Source organism: Panthera tigris, chromosome B1, assembly GCF_018350195.1.
Source record: "Panthera tigris isolate Pti1 chromosome B1, P.tigris_Pti1_mat1.1, whole genome shotgun sequence".
Lineage (NCBI taxonomy): Eukaryota > Metazoa > Chordata > Mammalia > Carnivora > Felidae > Panthera > Panthera tigris.
The window spans coordinates 133076859-133099444 of NC_056663.1; the positions used below are offsets into that span (position 1 = coordinate 133076859).

Consider the following 22586-nt stretch of genomic DNA (forward strand, 5'->3'; position numbering starts at 1 on the left):
GAGTGGTTGAAATATAATCAGATCTGGAGAGAAAGTATTCCTATGGCAAAGTGTAGTTAACAATCTTGTTTTCTCCATACTTGATGGCTTGAGAAAGATCAGGATGGAGACACTGCATTTGCCTTGTGAATGGTCCAGATGTGAGGTCCACCTTTGCAGCTTAATGATATCAGGTAATTGACAGGGGTCTGAAAGGAGTGAGAGTGGTCTAAAGAAAGCATAGCAAGCAAGAGAGTAAATAGAAATAAAATAAGAGCGGTAGAGCTTGCTCTGTACCAATGTTTTCATGCCCATATTACCTTCTCCTTGTTACCTCCCTATTCCAAACCCACTTGCATAGAGATGCTGGTTTGTATTCTTTTTAAATTTTTTTTAATGTTTATTCATTTTTGAGAGACAGAGAGAGACAGAGCATGAGTGGGGAAGGGACAGAGAGAGGGAGACACAGAATCCGAGGCAGGTTCCAGGCTCTGAGCCATCAGCACAGAGCCTGACGCGGGGCTCGAACTCACAGACTGCAAGATCATGACCTGAGCTAAAGTCGGTCACTCAACCGACTGAGCCACCCAGGCACCCCATGTATTCTGAAACACCTCTTTTCCCTCTTCACTTCCATCTATAGAAACCTGCAGATCCCCTTTATAAATTACAGACAGACAAATCAGCTAACCCAGCCCCCGAGGTCCTGCTTATGTCTTCCTTCTACTTTCTCCTGGTTTTTATTTTTCAAGTGAGGTTTATTGAATTTTTTTTTCCAATTAGGAAACCAATAAAATATAGAAAAATAGAAAGTAGGAAAAAAACGTGCTCCTAAACTCTTTCACCAAAGAGTTTTAGACATTTGGTTTTTACTTAGGGTTTTTGTGTTTACCTTCAAGTGTTGTTGAGCTTATACTTTTTCCTACCTATTTCATCTTTCCATTCTCATCTCCAACTCTGCACTCCACACAGATTGGCTTACAGCATATGCACCACCTCCTGGTAGGTGCAGGTCATACCTGTCCCTGGATCTTTAATTTCAGTCACTGTCCCATATGAAATGCGTCTCCCACCCTCACCCTTTCATTCCCCTCTGCCTCTGTGAAGCCTTCTCTAACCATCTATGCCACTTCTATGAATTTCTATAGCATCTCCCTGACCCTCCATCATATTTTGTCTTGTGTTGTTACTGGGCCTTTCCTGTGTGTATATCATGTCTTTCCACCCTGATTCCTAGGGTGGGGTTCCTGGGATCCTGCTCCAAAGAGTCTCTTGGAGAGAAGACCACCCACAGAACAGGCACATTCAGCACATTATTATGAAACAAGTAGATGTTTTGGGGGGCAGAGAGACAAGGAGAGAGAGAATCCCAAGCAGGCTCTGCACTGTCAGCTCCGAGCCAGAAGAAGGGCTCGAGTTCACGAACTGTAAGATCATGACCTGAGCCCAAATCAAGAGCTGGAGGCTTAACCAACTGAGCCACCCAGGCGCCCTGCGAGTAAACAGTTTTAGTGGCCTAAGCTCATAGCTTACATTTATTGCTATATATATGAGAAAAATTTAAGAAGAGTCCTAATTCTAGTATGTAACTCTTGAAAAATTCTTTCATTGGTAGATGCAGGACGATTTCCTTAGAAACTGGAGCTCAGAATATTCAGATGTGCGTCACCATGCTCCAGTTATCTTTCACTGCCAAGCAGTTGGTCCAGATGCTTAGCTTCCCACTGGCCTATGGACTCTTCCAGCTGTTGGATGGATTTCTCATTGTTGCAGGTGAGTAGAGCCTCCACTGTGTAGATGTGATTGAAAATTGTCAACCCAAGCCACAAACTTCTTTTTCAATCTGAACATGCATGTGCAACTCTTGTGATACGTTTTTAACCTGACATTTCTGGAGAAAATAAAGAGCACAAACAAGATCCTTTGCTTTCACAGAAAAACATTAAAAACATGTGACAGTGAGCTTATAATTACAAACAAATATGCTTCATAAAAGACAATGCACTATTAGAACTTAGGTTCTAGGACTTGATAAGTCTCCATGAGCAATAATTTATCTTCAAAATGACATTTGTTCTATTTCATCAAGAGTCATGAGGTCTTCCAAATGCCAAGTTATTTCACAATGCTTCTGTGAGCAAGAATTGTTCTGAACGTCTGTGAAATATTTTTCAACTATGAAATATAATACATACACAGATATTGAAATACATATTTGCATACATATATATCATATGTATCTATCCATACAGCCAAATATACATCATTTTAGAGTCCGTAATTAGGTAGGTTCACAGAAAGTAAATTAAAAAAGACATAGATATGTACATACACACATATATTTTAATCTTGGGACATTGTAAATTTTCACTGTTATCAGGGAATAGGTTCTGTGTAAGATTACTGGTATAACTGATTATAAACTGATTGCTAATATAACAATCAATGTAAGGAATACTTGGGGTTGAATTTTACCAGAAAATAAGATAAATCTTAGCAGAATAAATCTCCCTGGTCTTAGATCCAAGTTTTAATTCCTTCTCCTTGGTGAGATTGTGAGGGAAGGAACATGTCTGGCTCATTCCCAGGTATCTTCCAGCACCCAGATGAGCATCTGACTCACAGGAAGCATTCCACAGGTGTTGCTAACTGACTGACTGACTGACTGAATGGATGAGCCATCAATGACCTGATGAATATTTCAATCACAAATGGTCCATTCCAGATAAAAATAGCCATTTTGATACATCAAATGATTTTCTTCCATTGTTTCCTCTTTTTTTTATTGAGGTATTATTGACATACAATATATTACTTTCAGGTATACAACATGATGATTCAAATTTGTATATATTATGAAATGATCACCACAATAAGTCCATTTAACATCTGCCCCATACATAGAGTTTTTTTCCCTTGTGATGAGAACTTGTAAGATTTACTCTGTCAGCAACTTTCAGCTATACAATAGCGTTATCAACTATAGTCACCTATTGTACATTGCATCTCTATGTCTTATGTATTTTATAACTGGAAGTTTTTACCTTTTGACTCCCTTCACTGATATCCCCCACCCTGCTACCCCCCACCCCTGCCTCTGGCTCATGCCTATCTCCGTGAGCTTGGTTTTGGCATGCTATATTTCCATTTTTGTTTGTCTTGGGTATTTTATTTCACTTCTGATTTCTTTGTTGATCCACTGGTTGTTCAGTAGCATGTTGTTTAGTGTCCACGTATTTGTGAATTTTCCAGTCTTCTTGCAGTTAATTTCTAGTTTCATGCCACTGTGGTCAGAAAAGATATTAGATATGATTTCAATCTTAAATTTATTAAGACGTTTGTGGCCTAACATATGATCTGTCCTGGACTGTTCTATCTACTCTTGAGAAGAATATGTATTGTTGCTTTTGGATGGAATGTTCTGTATATGTCTGTTGACATCATCTGGTTTCATGTGTCACTTAAGGCCAATGTTTTCTTATTTGATTTTTTCTCTGGACATTCTAACCATTTATGTGAGTGGGTGTCAAAGTCCCATATTGTTATTATATTGCTGATAATTTCTCTCTTTCAGTCTGTTAATATTTGCTTTATATATTTAGGTGCTTCTATGTTGTGTGCATATATATTTATAAATGTTATCTCCTCTTGTTGGATTGACCCCTTTGTCACTATTTAATGTCCTTGTCTGTCTTTACAGTTGTTGTTTTAAAGTTTATTTTACCTGATATGAGTATAGCTACTTCAGCTTTCTTTTGTTTTTTGTTTGCATGAAACATGTTTCTCCATCCCTTCACTTTCACTCTGTGTGTATCGTTACATTTGAAGTGAGTCTCTTGTAGGCAGCATAGAGATGGGTCTTGTTTTTTTTTTTTTATAGTTTTTTTATGTTTTAAATATGTTTTTAATGTTTGTTTAAATGTTTGTTTATTTATTTATTTATTTATTTATTTTTAATGTTTACTTATTTTTGAGAGAGACTGAGGAAAGGGCAGAGAGAGAAAGACAGAGGATCCAAAGTGGGGTCCATGCTGACAACAGAGAGCCTGATGTGGGGCTTGTATTCATGAACCCGCAAAATCATGACCCGAGCTGAAGTTGGATGCTTAACCAACTGAGCCACTCAGGTGCTCTGGATCTTGTTTTTCAATCCATTCAGCCACTCTGTGTCTTTTTTTGGAGAATTTAGTCCATTTACATTTAAAGTAATTATTAATAGGTATGTACTTACTGACATTGACATTCATTGTTTTCTAGCTGTTTTATATTTCCTCTCTGTTCCTTTCTTCTTTTGTTCTCTTCCTTTGTGGTTTGATGGCTTTTTTCAGTGGTGTACTTAGACTCCTTTCTCATCTTTTGTGTATATGCTAAAGGTTTCTTCTTGGTGGTTACCATGAGGCTTACATTTAACAACTTGTATTTATAATGGTCTAGAGATGCCTGGGTGGCTCAGTTGGTTAACCGTCTGACTTTGGCTCAGATCGTGATCTCGCTGTTCATGAGTTCAACCCCTGTCGGGCTCTGTGCTGACAGCTAGGAGTCTGAAGCCTGCTTCCAATTCTGTGTCTCCCTCTCTCTCTGCCCCTCCCCTACTTGTGCTCTGTCTCTCTCTCTCAAAAATAAATTTTCAAAAAAAAAAATAGTCTATTTTAAGTTGGTAACAACCTAAGTTTGAACACATTCAAAGGCCATACATTTTTATCCCCTTTCATGTTTTATGTTTCTGATGTCACATGTTACATTTTTTTTATTTTGTATATTTCTTAACTAATTATTGTGGCTATAATTATATTTACTACTTTTGTCATTTAACCTTCATACTAACTTTATAAGTGATTAATTCACTACCTTTCTATATATTTACCTTTACCAGTGAGATCTATACTTTCATATATACTTTCATATATATTTTTGTTACTAGTTAGCACCCTATCTTTTCAGCTTAAAAAAGACCCTTTAACATTAGTTGTAAGTGTTGATGAACTCTTTAGCTTTTGCTTGTTTGGAAACTCTTTATTTCACCTCTGCTTCTGAATGATAAGTTTGGTGAGTAGGGTGTTCCTGGTTGGGAGTTTTTTGTTTTGTTTTTGTTTTTTTTCCAGCACTTTGAATGTATCATGCCACTCCTTCTGGTCTGCAAAGTTTCTGCTGAAAAATCTGCCAACCCTCAGAGGGGGTTCCTCTATGTGTAACAAGTTGTTTTCTCTTGCCACCTTTATGATTCTTTCCTTGTCTTTAACTTTAGACATTTTAATTATAATGTGTCTTGGTATAGCTCTCTTTGAGTTTGTCTTATTTGAAATTCTCTTTCTGGACCTGGATGTCTGTTTCTCTTCCTGCCTCTCAGTCTGATGCTGTAAAATGAAGAAATGAATCTCTTCCACATAAAGTTCTGGGCACTTTTCAAAGGGCTGCTTCTGGGCTGGGCCCTGGGGCAGGTGAGTCGGCATACAGTTCCTCCATTCAGCACAGCCCTGTGGTTCTCATGGGTACCAGACCTGTTGGTCTTAAAAGCCAGATGTTTTGGGAGCTCATCTCTCAGGTGACTGTCTTAAAAGTTGGGGTACCTGATGTTGGGTATGAGTCCTTTGTTCCTGAGGGAGAAGCTCCATGTGTTGAGTTCCCTCCTGATTTTGGTGGCCCTGTCTGGGGTGGGGCTTCTGGGGGGGGGTGGGTTCTGGGTGGGGTTTCTGACAAGATTATAACTTGACCTTTCCTACTCATTCCCATGTGGTTTCTCTCTCATTTGTCTGATGCAGTGGGGTTGTTTTGACAGTGTTTGGGCTTTTTCCCAGAGACATTTAGCATGTCTATGGGAGGAGGAGAGTTCAGAATCTACTTATGTTGCCTCCTTGAACCAGAACCCCCTGTTTCCATCTCTTTTCCTTTCTTTTTCTCCTTCTTTTTCCTGTGTATTTTCACATATATGGCCCAAAGCAAACACAGCCCCAAAGTATTGACAAGTACACAATATCACTACATTACAGTGTTTGCTAAGTGATGTTTTAGTACTTGTATGTTTTAACACCTAGCATACAAGATGTACAAGAGGAGATTGAAGAATGAACACAGAAAAAAGAACACACGTTGTGAAGAAGGCTGCCATAACAAGAAATCCACTTCTCCCAAAGAGACTGGTGCTTTTTTGGAGGTGAATGAGGAAGTCACCATAACTTCTGGGCCATCAATGCCGATGGATCTCCACACAACCCTTGAGCCACCTGGCCACATCTCTTCTGGTACCTAGTAAGGGTTGCTGGCCTGACTGGTCTCCATCTTCCTCAGTGGCCAGTAAAGACAGTGCAGAACTGATGTTTGGATCTCATTGGCAGGGCCTATGGGAATATTGGATATTTATATTTTCATGTGGTTTGTGAACTGTCATAGGATCCATTTTTGAGAATGTATTCTGCCTATTTCCGGGAGTCTTTTGGGGGTTTGCACAATATATTTACTAGCTGCTGCTGTGTGTTCTTGTCTTCCCACGTAGTGAAGAGTAACACTGTTATGCAAAGTCATCCTGGATCTTAATTTTCCTGAGACCTAGGACTCTGTAGAGGAGATTCCACTGCCTGCAGCAGGGAAAGAACAGAGTCTGGACCCACTTGATTTTTGGACAGGTTCTTTGGAGCACTGGGGAGGAAGCATATAGTTCCCATAAAAAATGAGGCCATTTCTCAAATAATAATAATTTTTTTTAGGGCTTGGAAATCTTTTGGGACTGTAGATGCAAAATAAGTTTAGAGGGAATTTAACGACCACTTGTGGTTAAAATGTGAATGCCCCATATTTTCAGTCCCTAATGATAGGCACAATATATAAACACTTTTTGCTTATATATCATTTTAAGAAACATTCCATAGATTGAGATCATTCCATATGTACTATTTCATAAATCAATGATGCATTATGGAGCATCTTTACATGTCAGTCATTGTTGACCTACCTCATTCTTTAGAACCGTGGCTTCATAGAAGTGTTCCATTGCATAGAAGTACTGTAATTTATTTAACCATTCCTTATTTGTGGACATTTAGATAGCTTTCAATCCACTGGTATTCTAATGCTGCTACGAACACCCGTACTGCTGTGCGAGCGTTTTTGGAGGATTACTTCCTATGACTTGAACAGCCAGGCCAGGTGCATATTAAGATATTGGTCAGGCTGCTCTCTGGTGATGTAAGAAGTGACTGAGTGGGCCTGGCTTTCCCATGGTTGCACCAGTCTAAAGAATGATCAGTTCTGATTTGTGAAAATATCTCATTTACAATTGCGTTTAAAAAATGATAAGTGAATTAGAGTATTTTCCATGACCACTTGCCTATTCAGGTCCTTTGCCTGCCTTACTATTATAATTTTTCCTTTTTGATTGATAACATTGTAGCACATCATGGATAGTGACACCTTGACCTATTATGTCAACATTTTGCCCACTTTTAATCTTTTAGCTTTTGTTTTTCTATGTCTTTTGCTGTATGGAAGTTTTATATTTTTTTATATATTTAGTTTATTAGTCTATTGAAAAATGTTTTTTTGACCTTGATATCTGTCAAATGTTCTGTCTTTGTGAGGATTGTGAATTATGATAGTATTTCTTTTTGAGAACGTATTTAGCCCCTTTGCAATGTGTTCTATTTGGGGGTTTGTACCTGTATTTACCATCTGCTGTGTGTGCTGTCTGGGAGTAGGTAAAACCCTTCCTCCTTTATTCTGACATTATTAAAAATATTTCCCAAATATTTTTCTATTACTTGTATGAGCTAAACATGTTTATTCCATTTTGAATTTACGTTTTTGTATGGTGTGTTAAGAATCTACATTTTTTTTTATGACTAACTGCTCCAACATCATATATTGAACCATTCATCTTTTCTCCACTGATTCGAAATGCCACCTTTCTCACATAATTTCCTATATAATGTGTGTTTGTTGGGGCTGTATTTAGTTCCATTTTTCTCTGTCTATTCTTATTTGTAAGGTTTGAAATGTGTGAGAAAGTATATTGTCTGAGATTTAGTGCTTGGCAATTTTATTTTGTAAGCATTCCCCAGAGCTTGTAGGTTAATATAATGATAACGATTATTAAGGTATTCTCATGACAATTAAGAACATCTTAAAAAAAATTTTTTTTAAACCTTTATTTTTGAGACAGAAAGAGACAGAGCACGAGTGGGGGAGGGGCAGAGAGAGAGGGAGACACAGAATCTACAGCAGGCTCCAGGCTCTGAGCTGTCAGCACAGAGCCCGATGCGGGGCTCAAACTCACAGACCATGAGACCATGACCTGAGGCCAAGTCAGATGCTCAACCGACTGTGCCACCGAGGTGCTCCAAGAACATCTTTGTGATAGTACAGAAAGAGCCTCAGTGTCACAGGTATATTTACACGGAAAAGAACTATGCAGACTGACATGTTTGTTAATTCTCAACTGCTGCTTTACTACGTGAGGATTTCCATTTATCCACCTGATAAATGTTTAGGTGTTGAGAAGCTAGTCTGTGCTGTGTACAGGCACTTGGGACATGGGGCAGTAACGAGGCAGGAAGGATTCCTGCTGGCATGGTTCACACTTCAGTGGGACTAGATCCTTGCAATGAACACAGTCAGTGGAGTTGGGCATTCACAGAGATTCCCTGTCCTAAAACGAGCATTAACATGAATTTTAAAGAATCCATAGACAATGAATTTGTAAATTGTTTCTCTACCTAGGCATCTAACACGAAGTGGTGAAATCCAATGCTCTGTTCCAAAAGCATTAAGTATGTGGTCAGTATTTACAATAGTCAGGACTGGTATGGGGATAAGACCACCAAAAGCCATCACTTAAGACAGACATGACACAAATCAATGTAAGGGTCTGAAAGTAGTCCCATCAGAAGACTGCCATCTCCAGAAACGGTTTGTAAACGTGTCACTGAGAACTGGAAACGGTCATGTTGTCCTGGAGGCTACAGTTACCTTTAGCATGAAGAATGTAACTACAAAAAATAAAAAAAATAAAAAAAATAAATAAAAAAAGGCTCTAACTGAATAAATTGTATTCTAACTGATTTAATTATTTAACTGATTTAAATAATTATGGGTTCATGAAAGCCAGTGCCTATATAAAGCTCAGCAGTGGGGCCAGAGAACTATGCCAAGCAGAATGAGTCCAGCTCTATGTCCTGAAAAGAGCCGCTGGATACTTGAGGCAGCACAGCACAGTGGGAAGCACATGGCTTTGCCAGGGCCACTTGCTTTGTTCCACTTAAAAAGCTAGGACGCCTTGGGAGTAGTGGGATGAAGTCAGGCCAACTTCACATTGAATTCCAGCTCTGTTATTTGGGCAACACCGGGCCCGTGACGGTCCCTCGGAACTTCAGTTTCCTCTCTTGAAAAGGGTGGTAACATTCAACCCTAAACACCTTGAAAATACCTGGTTTAATACATGGGAAGTGCTCAGTGAGTGTTGTGAACCTTTCCCTTCCTTGTGCAGTCATAATTCATCCTGGAGTACAAAGGGTAGTTTGGCCTAACACAGTTCAATGGGTCATAGCCTCTAAGCAACCTTCTGACCAGCCTTTGTGTGTACTTTGCCCACCTGGAGGAGCCCAACCTGAACGATCACTTATTCGGCTGGATAGAGCTAAGCTAAAAAACTGGCAACATGACTTATCAGCAGGCATCCTGAGATTTGCTTAGCATGATCTCTAGAATATACTGAATTTTGCGTGAATGGATATAATTAGGTTTCTAAACCCATGAAGCTGGAGACTACTTTAAGAAAAATGTTTATTGGGGCACCTAGGTGGTTCTGTCCGTTAAGCGTCCAACTTTGGCTCAGGTCATGATCTCACGGTTCATGGGTTCCAGCCCCACATTATGCTGACAACTCAGAGCCTAGAGCCTGCTTCAGATTCTGTGTCTTCCCTCTCTTTCTCTCTGCTGCCCTCTACCTGCCCCCCCACCCCCGCCCCACGGCTAGTACTCTGTCTCTCAAAAATGAATAAACATTAAAAAAAAAATAGTATGAATGTCTTTAAAAATGTTTATTGATGGGGGAGGGGCAGAGAGAGAATTGCAAGCAGGCTGCATGCTGTCAGTGCAGAGCTCGATGCAGGGCTCAATCCCACAAACCATGAGAACATGACCAGAGCCAAAATCAAGAGTCGGATGCTTAACCAAGTGAGCCGCCCAGTCCCCCCTGAAGATCACTTTCAAATACTTCTGGTCTGTGAATTTTCAACAGCTATAAATTCAGATACCTCTGGGGTCAGGGAGATCTTAGAAGATGGACACCGTGTTAGCTACTAAGGAATGGTGGAAACTGGGAGAACTGGAAAGGCACACACTGCTACCATATAGGTATTGTTTCCTTTGTCCTTCTTAACAGAACGAAGATTTTGTTCAGGGAAGCGATATGTAGCTGAAAATAGCTTTCTTGAAGTTGGAGATGGTCATGTGACACAGTTCTTGCTAATAAGATAGGAGTGAAGTCTGCTTGTGATTTTTGGAAAATTTTGCTTTCTTGCCAGAGGGACTGATGGACTCTTTCTCCTTGTCAATACTATTTCGTTCCTAGAATATGGATAAAGTAGCTGGAGCTGAAGCAGCCATTTCCAGACAGCGAAGCAAAGGTCAGGATAACTATGTATCTGTTGGCATTCTTGAACTATATAGAATCAATGCCAGCAACTGCCTACTTTTGAATTTTTAAGTTAATTTTTAATGTTTATTTATTTATTTTGAGAGAGAGAGTGAGCAGGGGAGGGGCAGAGAATCCCTAGCAGGCTCTGTGCTGTTAGCACAGAGCCCAATGCAGGGCTTGAACTCACGAACTGTGAGATCATGACGTGAGCTGAAACCAAGAGTCAGACACTCAATTGACTGAACTACCCAGGAACCCCTTGAATTTGTTTTCTTAAGGACAGAAATCTCTGATTTGTAGAAGCTTGTTTGGCTAGCTTTTGACAACTTGCAGTCAAATGTAATTCCAAGTTAATATGTTACAATTTACATTGACTTTAAAATATTATGCAGGTCAATGCATAATTTGTTACATTTATCTCCACCATAACAAAGAACCTTAAATATTTCTGAATTAATGTAAAATGGAAACACATTCTTTCACTGTCAAGGCATCTGTCACCAGAGGATAGCTTTGGTGAACTGTTCTTTTAATTTCTTTCTTTTTTTTTTTTTTTAAACGTTTATTTATTTTTGAGACAGAGCATGAACAGGGGAGGGGCAGAGAGAGAGGGAGACACAGAATCTGAAACAGGCCCCAGGCTCTGAGCTGTCAGCACAGAGCCTGACGCAGGGCTCGAACTCACGGACCGTGAGATCATGACCTGAGCTGAAGTCGGATGCTTAACCGACCAAGCCACCCAGGCGCCCCTAATTTCTTGAATCTATCAGATTGCACTTAGATAATCACTAAAAAAATTTTTTTTCATTATTTATTTTTGAGAGACAGAGCACAAGTGGAGGAGGGGCAGAGAGAGGGAGACACAGAATCTGAAGCAGGCTCCAGGCCGTGAGCTGTTAGCACAGAGCCCAATGTGGGGCTCAAACTCACAAACCATGAGATCATGACCTGAGTCAAAGTCAGATGCTTAACCGACTGAGCCACCCAGACACCCTGATAACTTGTCATTTTAAAAGCAAGAGATCAAGCAGGCTATCTGGAACCATAGATGTGAACACCTGATTTTTTCTCAATAGTCATTTTTCTCCTTTGAACGTAATTCAGAAATACTTTTATCAATGACATTTACCAAAGTTGTGATTTGGGGATAAATGCGTTTTTGTTTTTATAAGTTTATTCATTCTGAGAGATAGCCCAAGAGGGGGAGGGGCAGAGAGAGAGAAGGAGAGAGAGAATCCCAAGCAGGCTCCACGCTGCCAGCAGAGAGCCCGATGTGGGGCTCACACCCACGAAGCTGTGAGATCATGACCTGAGCTGAAACTGAGAGACGGATGCTTAACCCACTGAGCCACCCGCGTGCCCCAGATAAGTGCTGTTTCTAATCTTGCAATGCTTAAGACTATACTTAAGATACAATTCTTTTCACAAAAATTTTAAAATTTTTAGTTTTTCTTATTATTTTAGAGAGAGAGGGAGAAGGCGTGAACAGGGGAGGGACAAAGGGAGAGAAAGAATCTTAAGCAGGCTCCGTGCTTAGCACAGTCTGATGTAGGGCTTGATCTCAGACCCTGGGATCGCGACAGGAGCTGAAATCGAGAATTGGATGTTTAACCGACTGAGTGACCCAGGTGGCCCAAGATACCGTTCTTTTACAATATACTTTAGTTTTACACACAGATTCCATCACAACCTGTGCTTCCCCTTCTGTAGCATAGAGTTATCATGGGGAACAGCTGTTCGGCCAACTCGTTTCCCAGCTTCCTAGTACTCAGGGGCAGCGTTTGGCCAGTTCTGGCTGAGGGAATGAGAGGCAATGTTGTACCTTGCTTCTAGGCCTGCCCAGCTCCTAAAATCCCCCACAGGTGGTCCTCTATGCTCTTTCCCCTTTCTGGCTGGGGGAATGGAGACAATTCCCAGGATGACCTTGGAAGTTGTGTGTTGACTGCAGAACCTCTGTCAACCTGGGTTCCTGCACACTGGAGAGAGCTATCTTGCTTAGTTGTTTACCTGCCCAGCACTGTTAAGGAAATGAGAAGCAAGCTTCTATTATGTTTGAGCCATTATGTTCTGGTGTATATTTTATAGTGCTTAGGTACCTAATGTGTGTTAAGAGCCAAGTGGTGTTTATTCATTCGATATTTGAGTGCCTTCATGTGCCACTCTGGCTCTGTGGCATTGCCATGCTTTCTAACCAGAGTGGCCCTAGCAAAGGTCTCCTTCCATTCTATGGCAGTGGGAGCCAGGGCCCAGATGAGAGCAGTAACATGTTTACTATAATGAAGTTTCCATTCAGGGGTTGTAAACTGAAACCACATTTTCTTGCCACAGTTTCCATCTCCTAGCTACATTCTTTCCAGAAAAGGATCCTTCTTCAGCTTTCCGCTCTCCCATCTCTGTTGACTTCAGATGATAGCTAATCATCTCCAGCTGTACTGCCTCCCAGAGCCCTGCTGGCCTGGTTTCCTGTGCTTATGACAGGAAAACAAGGCCTCAGGATTCCAACTCACTCAGAACAGAGGTTTCCAAATATCTTTTAAAGCAATAGAACCCTTTTCTCCCAAATGAAGTCTTCAGCTACAATGCAATCTACAAAACCTGTTCTTTTTTTTTTTTTAAATTTAAATTTTATTATTTATTTTGAGGGAGAAAGACAGGTAGAGAGAAAGTGCACAGAGGAGGCACAGAGAGAGAGAGAGAGAGAGAGAGAGAGAGAATCCCAAGCAGGCTCCATGTTGTCAGCACAGAGCCCGATGTGGGGCTCAATCTCACGAACTGTGAGATCATGACCTGAGCCAAAACCAAGAGTCCGACACTCCACTGACTGAGCCACCCAGGTGCCCCTATAAAAACTGCTCTGAGGTAGGAATGGTGGCGTGGATGCTTCTGTTGCCAGATTTGTAACTACTTCCGACCAGGTGGGGAGTCAACTGTAACACTGTGGCCCTCTGTGCAGACCCTGGTGTCTTCTGCCTTCAAACAGCCTCAGATACTCAGGATTAGTTTCCATCCAATCGTTGCACTTGGGTGAGATCAGAAATTCAAGTTGACTAGTTCAGAACTGGTTAGTCCCATGAGGATGAACGGAGCAGTGTCCCAGGTTTCGAGATGTCATCACTCACAGCTGAATGGAAAACTGCTGACAGAATTAGGACTGAGGGACGCGCAGCGGTCGGTACTGAGAATCAGAAGCAGGCTCTTTGAGGCAGATCTCTTTCCCTTCAGGCAGAACCAAATATAACCTCCCAGGAAATGTGATATTGTTTTCCTTGATTACCCCTTGTCAGCTTAGATATTCTGAGTTTTACCACAATTAGAACTTGAAAGTATTCTGATTTATGTATGAGGCACAGTAAGCTGGCACCACTCACAGCGAGGCGGAAGGAAGGGAGACTGAATGTCTTAGCTACTGTCGGTCAGGACATGACCCTCACGTCAGACCCTGATGAAGATCCAGCAGGGTTTCTAACACCACTCTTGGTCCCTGGGGCCGGCACGCCTGGGGCCAAGTTGGGGAGATGGGAAGTTGGGGTCCAGAAGTTCTTGTCTCCCCAGTGCCTGGGTGTTAAGAAATAACACACTGAAAATGTTGAATTTGTCCGCACACACTTTGGCTTGCTCATATTTTTAAGATGTATTTTTATTTACAGAGTGAGATGAAGCATAACAGATAATGCAGTTACAAATGTATCTGATAACTCCATTTTCATGAAAAAGTATATAAATATATTATAGGAAATTCTATATAGTAAACATCAGAAACTGATACAGTAAACATTTGCTACGTTTTTCTATTCCAATATTACTGTCATTTAAAGCTTAAATACTGGTTTCAAGTATCTCCTATAAAATAACTCTATTAAAATACTGGAAAAGAATTTTGCTATCAACAAGATTGGTGCATTAAAAATAGACTTGGTGTGTGTGTCTTTGTAACAATGTCAACTATAATCAAAGGCTGCCTTAATCATCGCTAAGATCTGCATTGTTCAGTTAGTGCTAAAAAATTTTAAATTATCATCACAGGCTGAAGTAGCTGTAAAAATACAGCATTTCACCATCGTTGTTGTGAAGAATGCCCCTCTAAGGTAGAGGAGAATAAGCATAATAATGTTGTATGGACTTGCGGCCCTGTGATCATTATTTTAAACAGGGAGCAGGAAAATCTGCTGGAGGTTGGGGGAGAGATGAAGAAGCATCCAGAAGGCTGTTCTTTTCCTGTTATTTCAGAAGCTGTGGCTGTTCTGTTTGCTCTTCTTTAGCTTGAAGACGCGTCAGAACATAAAGGATGACCTGATAGCAGAAAATATACTGATCCTATGGCCAAAAGAGAAAAAAAAAAGAGACAGATTCTAGATTTATAATGTGAAATAGATACGTCATGAGTAATTTTGGAAATATGGAGAATTTTGTTATAGTTACTATTAAGACGCAGGACATAGAATTGTGCAGTATCATAAAAATTATAAGAAGCTGAAACTGGATGGACAAAACGAGGAGGGGAAAAGCCTTGGGGGTGGAAATATCCCAGAGTCCCAACCGAAATTGTCTGTGGTACGCCACTTTTATGTTTTGTGTTTTGGTAATATTTATGATTTGCTTTTATAAGGGAAAAATAAACTTCCTACAAAATTTCCTGTAGAGTTTATTGAGCTCATCTTGATGTTCTGAAATGTCAAAACCCAAGACACCACACAAAATAATTTTCTTGAAATATTTGGAACAAAAGAATATGGAAATCAAAGAATCAAAGTCTTTCGAAATTAACTTTTTTTTTTTTTTTTTTTGGTGAAATTACTCTCTGTTTAGTTGATGGTGCAGTGATCTGAGTTTTCTTGTTATACAAGGAATTAATTCACGATATACTAAATGGAAAGTAATAAAACAACTACAGTTGAAACTCATTCAAAGCAGTCATGCCTGTGCACTTGTTTGGACTAAAGAATGAAAGAACGTTCCCTAAAATGTTGACAATTCTGGAGAGTAGGAATACAAGTCACCCTTTCGTTTCCTTTTTGCTTCTCTGTACTTTGACTTCCCCACATTTTGCACAAGTTCATCTTTGACTTTCTCGCACGCCACAAACAAACCGTTAACAAACCTATTTCCCATGATGCCCCCTTCCCCCTATATCCACCACTCCAGTCTGCACCACACCTGCCACCTAATGGACCTACCTGCTTCTAACCCTGTAGCCTCCTCCCCAAATCCCGTATTGTTTTAGCACAGTAGCCAGAGAGGACCTTTAAAATGTGACTCAGATCAGGTCAGTCCACATCACTCAGAAGAAAGCCCAGGCCCTGGTCCTGTCACTTCCCTTTTCCACCTCAGCCACACCAGCCATGGCCATGTTTAAACATGCAAGACCTGCTCCTGCCTCAGATCTCCACATGGGTGGTTCTGTCTGCCTGAAATGCTCTTACTGTCAGATAGCCAATGACCCGCACTGCCCTTCCTTCAGATCTTGGCTCCAGTGTCACTTTCTCAGTGCTGCCCCCTATTGAAAGCACCTCTCCCAGCCATGCTTCCTCTTTGCCCTGATCTATTTTTTTTCCCCTCTAAAGTACTTATTGCTTTCAAAGATCTTAGGTAACTTACTTAGTGTGCCTAATATCTGTCTTCCTCCTCACCACCCCTTGAGAAGATCTTTGCTATTCTAGCAGGGATCTTTGTGTCATTCACAGATGTGCTCCAAGTACCTAGAAGCATGCCTGGTCCACAGCAGACACTCAGTAAATAAGTGTCTGTTGAGTGAATGAATTTCCTGGGTATAAAGAACTTATTCAGATCAGTAGGTTCTCTTTACCTAAAAAATGTGTATCAGCTTAATATTTAGGAGATTTAACTTGAATTAAAAGTGTACATGAATGGAAGGCAGGCAAACTTTAATTTTAAAGATAGTCATAAACTTTTATATTCTTCAGGAGGAAGAGAAATGTGAACTTACAGACATATAAAAAGCTTCCATATCCCTCCCTACAATACAAACAATAAGAATAGTGGAACTGCTCAGAACAGACAGATAATCTACATAATGCAGTTCTTGGAAAGATACAAGTCTGTAGGTCAGTGGGTGATATAACGCATGGTTTGTTATCATCGTTTGAAATGAACATGATCAAAACAGGAGATACAGATCCACACATTCACTCTCCCCCAAGAGTGCCTTGTCCAAGCTAAGCAACTCCAGCCTGCCTTCTGGCCTTCTGCTCAGTGCTGCTGAATCCATTCCCTCTCAGGGAATTTCTGTAGCAAGAATGTTACCTTTAACATCTTTAAGTTGGAAATGCGGAAAGAATGCCACTAATTATATGCTATTTGGTACCATCCCCAATTGTTGCCCCAACATGCCCCCCTGTTCTTTGCAGTGCAGATGCACTCATTTTTAAAAAACTAAAAAAAAAAAAAAAAGTATTTTTATTAAAAATATTTATTTTAATGTTTACTTATTTTTAAGAGATGGAGAGAGACAGAACATGAGTGGGGGTGGGGCAGAGAGAGAGGGAGACACAGAATCCGAAGCAGGTTCCAGGCTCTGAGATGTTATCACAGAGCCCGACATGGGGTTTGAACCCACGAGCTATGAGATCATGACCTGAGCTGAAGTTGGATGCTTAACCAATTGAGCCACCAGGGTGTGGGGGGGGGGGCAGATGGGGAGGGAGGGAGGAGAGGGGGAGAGAGTGAGAGTGAGAGCAAGAGCGAGAGTGAGAGCGAGAGTGAGAGCGAGAAGCCCAAGCAGCCTCCATGTTCAGCATGGAACCAGATGCAGGGCTTGATCCCACAACCCTGGGATCTCAACCCAAGAAGAATCAAGAGTTGGATGCTCAACTGACTAAGCCACCCAGGCACTCCCTTTTTCTTCATTTTTTAAAAAATTAAAAGGCAAAATTTAAATATTTTCATTTTTTTCTGAATTAGTCCTCATGCTTAAAGAAAAAAAAAAACAGTCCCTCACTACCACAGATGTTTGGTTTTAAGGAATAATGTGAAGGCCCATTAAGAAGAGAAATGGTTTAACCAGAACTCTGAAAAGATCCGAATCCTCATGAAAATCCTAATTAGAAGACACCAAGACTCACCTCTGTCTGAACCATCCCATGTCTTTGCAGTCTCATGCAGCGCACGAGGTCAGAGATGTCAAACTGCCAAAGGAAATGGCTATCCGTTAGAGAAAGTGTCACCGAATCTGAACCCCAAAGGTTCACAGAGGAAGGACTTCTATAGATTTCTATATCTCATTCTCCTTCCCCTTATAGCAGCTTTGGGAAATTGTTCCAGACAAAATAAGTCAATGGACTAACTCTGCCATCATTTCATAATTTTATTTATGTTCTTTGTAAGAATTAGGGGAAGTTGTTTTATTTGAAAGTCCCAAACAGAAATTGTCTTCCCTCTGGAATTTGACTTATTTCTAATATCACCATTTATTTTATTAAAAAAAATTTTTTTTTGAGTTTATTTATTTTTGAGAGAGAGTGAGAGCACAAATGAGGAAGGGACAGAGAGAGAGGGAGACACAGAATCTGAAGCAGGCTCCAGGCTCTCAGCTGTCAGCACAGAGCCTGATGCGGGGCTTGAATCCACAAACCGTGAGATCATGACCCGAGTCAAAATCGGATGCTTAAACTGACTGAGCCACTCAGGTGCCCCCTCATATCACCCTTAAAAAAACACAAGGCAAGCTATTTTTCCTGCAGTTTGCTTTTCAGAATGAAATTCCTGATCTTTTTATTTTCACTGATGTTAGCAGTTTGAAACAAGGGAGAAATAGACTGTTTTGTTTTGTTCCACTTAAATCATTAATGGTAGATACAATACTGTGTGAAGAGCAAGACAGAACTGCTTTTAACCAAAATTCTTTAAGACATGATGATTTTAATTGCTTATATACAGTAAGATGTTCTAACATTGTAAGTAAGGTTTATACTAATTTAATTTTAATAAGATTGTAATCAGTAATTTTGTTTACTAATATTTTTAAATATCAAAATATTTAAAATAAATATTAATATATTAATATTAATATAAATTTAAATATTTTATTTATTTTTATTTAATTTATTTATAAATTAAATTTATAATTTAATATAAATATATTATTAAATTTATATAATATATATAATATAATATAAATTATTAAATATAAACTTATAATAATAGTTATTATATTTAATATAATTTAAATGTTTTAATAAATATTAAAATATTTAAAATAAATATATTATTTATATTAAATAAATATTAAAATATTAAATACATTTTCCACCTACAGGTAACAGTAACAAAAAAAGAATGTCTTTTTTTAAAAAATTGTTTTTTAATGTTTATTTTTGAGAGAGAGAGAGAAAGAGAGAGTAGGGGAGGGGCAGAGAGAGTGGGAGACACAGAATCTGAAGCAGGCTCCAGGCTCTGAGCTGTCAGCACAGACTCTGACGCAGGGCTTGAACTCATGAACTGAGAGATCATGACCTGAGTCAAAGTTGGATGCTTAACCGACTGAGCCACTCAGGTGCCCCAATATACTTTCTTTTGTGCATATATATATATATATATGCACAAAATATATGTATACATATATACATATATGTATATATGTATATATACATATGTGTGTGTGTGTGTATGTATATATATATATATATATATATATACACACACACACACACACATATGTATATATATATATAAAGTAAGCTCGAACTCAATGTAAGGCTTGAACTTAGGACCCCAAGATAAAGAGTTGCTTGCTCTACCAACTGAACCAGCCCCAGTGCTTCAATATTTCTATTCCTAAGTATGATGGTGACACTGACTTTATCTTATACAAGCCTACAGACTATAAAGAGTAACATGCAATAGTGCATAAGGGACTTTTGAGCACAGTTAAAACCAGTAAAACAAATATAAATTTGGGGCACCTGGGTGGCTCAGTCAGCTGAGCGACCTTCAGCTCAGGTCATGATCTCATGAATCATGAGTTCGAGCCCTGTACTGGCTCACTGCTGTCAGCCTGTCAGTGCTAGGCCCGCTTCAGATCCTCTGTCCCTCTCTCTCTGCCCCTCCCCTGCTTGCGCTCTCCCAAAAAATAAATAAAAAATAAAAACAACAACAACAACAAAACAAAAAATCAAATATAAATTTGAAGTATTATTTCTTCTTGATTATGATCTGGGTAGTTTTGAACAACATTTACTAAATTATAATTTGATGAAGTAAGAAAATTGAGAGATTTATAGAAACTGCTAAATAAAAAATTCCAAGATTATATCACACTATTAAAAATTAGATTTTACCATTAGTTCTGGTCAAATGCTAGTTCAGCCTATAACTTTTTTTTTTTTTTTTCAGAGAGAGACAGAGTGAGCACAAGTGAGGAAAGGGCAGAGGGAGAGAGAGAGAGAGAGAGAGAGAGAGAGAGAGAGAGAGAGAGAGAGAGAATCTTAAGTAGGCTCCACACCCAGTGCAGAGCCTGACATGGGGCTTGATCTCATGACTGTAAAATCATGACCATGAGACCTGAGCTGAAATCAAGAGACAGATGCTTAACAAACTGAGCCACTCAGGTGGCCCTAGTTTCAGCCTATATCTTGTACTCACGTCAAGATCTTGGCTGATTAATCCTAAAACCACATCTATGCATATCAGGGTCCCTGAACGTCCAATGCCAGCACTGCAGTGTGTGATGATTGGGCCCGATTTATGAATGTGTCTCATGTAAGAGATAAAAGTGAGCAAGTCGTCTGGCTGAGAAGGTGTATCGTGGTCTGGCCAGGCAGTGAAATTCAGATGAGAAATATGCCGCGTCTCTCCTGTCTGAAATTGTACAACAAAAGAAATAGATAAAGGCATACTGTATTGTTCACACATAAGTTTTAATTCTTAATAATATACTGTTCTTTCAAATTTTGACTTGCCCATTGGATTGGATGAAAGGAAAGGTGAAAGAGACAAAAAGACTCTATCAAACAACACATGGAGGGTCTTTATCAAGGAGGTTGCTAAATCCACATTTTAAATACTGGTAAAAACTACTTTTTGGAAATCCTAAAAGCAAATTACATTTTGATGTGAATAACAACCTTTTCTAAATGACTGCACTTTTAACTCACTCTGCATAAAAGCCAAAGTCATTGCAATGGCTTAATTGCCTTACAAAATTTGGCCCAGCTACTCTCAGACCTAACCTGCTCCTTATGGCCACAGAGACCTCTCTGCGGCTCTTTAAAAACACTAAGGCACAGTTCAAGCCTAGGGCCTCTGCACTTGCTCTTTCTGACTGAAATCTACCCTCCCCCATCCCTATGGCTTCGTCAACTCCTTTAGGGTTTTTTCCACAGCACCATCAACATTAGTATTTCCTCATTAGCAAGTAAACTAAATATGTTGTTTATGGGGGAGTACTTGATACTTAGAGATTTTTTAAAAAGTTTTACTCACTGTACTGAGAGGTTTGACCTTAAAAAAAAAAACCAAAACATTTCCAGCACATAGCTTCGAGCCATTCTGTTGTATCACTATGCAAAGGATGATAGATGGTCACCTTAAGAGTCCTGTGTTCTCATTTTCATTCTAATACAGTACATACTGGAGGAAACGGCTTGGTAGAAGTCATGAAGAGGGTCACATTTAAGTTTATATTAAATAAAAAATAATGGGTGACATTAGTGCCACTGAAATGGGAACCCAGAAGTTGCTGGCTTTCATTTAGGAATACACTGATGCTATCAAAGAAAGAATCTAGGCCTACATTCCAAGTAGGAGATAAGCCTTGGGAGATGGAAAGATTTAATTTGCTTACCTGAATATCTTCTAGGGCCATTGCCCTGACGACAAAGCCCTTCAGCTGCTGCATTCTCACAAGAGCCAGCCGAAGCCTGTCACTGACCATGGTTGTTTTGCCCAGGATATTAGGCCAATAGCGCTGGCATTTGATTTTTTCCCCTTCTACTTCTTGGGTCATCATGGCTATCACTGTGGATTTTTGTTCCCAAATCATCTGCCAGAAATCTCCAACAGTTGTAGGGAGAGGTCCTTGGCAGGCAATGTAAACAAACTCTTCTTTTCCCACTGGTATCTTAATGAAGCTGGCGTTGATATATCCACCTTCATCTCCAAGAGGCACTCTTGTGGCGTCATCTGTGAATTTTCCACCACAAAACAGAGCCATCTGTATCATGCATTTTTCTTTCTTTTCCTTCCTTCCTTCCTTCCTCTCTTTCTCTTTCTTTCTTTCTTTCTTTCTTTCTTTCTTTCTTTCTTTCTTTCTTTCTTTCTTTCTTTCTGTTTATTTATTTTGAAAGAGAGAGAGCAAGACAGTGACAGAACACACAAGTGGGGAGTGGCAGAGAGAAAGAAAGAAGCCCAAGCAGACTTCACACTGTCAACACAGAGCTCAATGCAGAGCTTAAACTCACCAACCATGAGCTCATGACCTGAGCAGTAATCAAGAGTCAGATGCTTAACTGACTGAGCCACTCTATTTATTTTTTAAAGAATTTGTTCTATTTCTTTTTTTTTCAAGGTTTTAAAATTATTTGAAGAGAGATAGACTGTGTATGCTTGCAAGCTCAAGTGGGAGAGGGGCAGAAAGAGAGGAGAGAAAGAATTCCAAGCAGGCTCTATACTGTCAGCTCAGAGCCCAACACAGGCTCGATCTCGTGAACCGTAAGATCATGAGTCCGACACTTAACTGACTGAGCCACCCAGGCACCCCTGTATCATGCATTTTTAAACAAGAGCCTTACAAACAGGGTCACTCAAAGATTATGAGAAATTTCTCAGAGCCATAAATGAAGTCAAAAACACATTTTAATAAAAGCATATTTTCAAATTATAGTATAGCCAAATCATTGTATATTTACCCATTTCACTCATTACAAGTATATCTAAGATGTCAACTCAATGAGTTTGACAGACAATTAGATATTATGTACATAGATTTGGCTGAAAAACTGAAATTTATAAATTAATACATTTAGAA

At 39.6% G+C, this 22586-nt stretch overlaps 2 protein-coding genes across 8 annotated transcripts in view; one reads left to right on the forward strand and one right to left on the reverse strand.

The window, feature by feature from the left end:
• SLC10A6 (solute carrier family 10 member 6) overlaps window positions 1-7196 on the forward strand; it is a 31058-nt gene extending 23862 nt beyond the window's left edge. The window contains exons 6-7 of the mRNA XM_007074718.3: window positions 1595-1752; window positions 6012-7196. Coding sequence (XP_007074780.1) covers window positions 1595-1752; window positions 6012-6226 — 373 coding nt within the window. The 3' untranslated portion in view covers window positions 6227-7196. The remainder of the gene's footprint in view (window positions 1-1594; window positions 1753-6011) is intronic.
• A 7029-nt stretch (window positions 7197-14225) lies between these two features.
• Window positions 14226-22586, reverse strand: part of PTPN13 (protein tyrosine phosphatase non-receptor type 13) — a 230931-nt gene continuing 222570 nt past the window's right edge. For 6 of the 7 annotated variants that reach the window (XM_042984235.1, XM_042984238.1, XM_042984236.1 and 3 more), the window contains 4 exons: window positions 21405-21742; window positions 20204-20419; window positions 17686-17748; window positions 14226-14920 (listed from right to left, as the gene is read on the reverse strand). In XM_042984235.1, the coding sequence (XP_042840169.1) occupies window positions 14825-14920; window positions 17686-17748; window positions 20204-20419; window positions 21405-21742 (713 nt within the window). In that variant the 3' untranslated portion in view covers window positions 14226-14824. The remainder of the gene's footprint in view (window positions 14921-17685; window positions 17749-20203; window positions 20420-21404; window positions 21743-22586) is intronic. The other variant, XM_042984233.1, reaches the window with a different exon arrangement.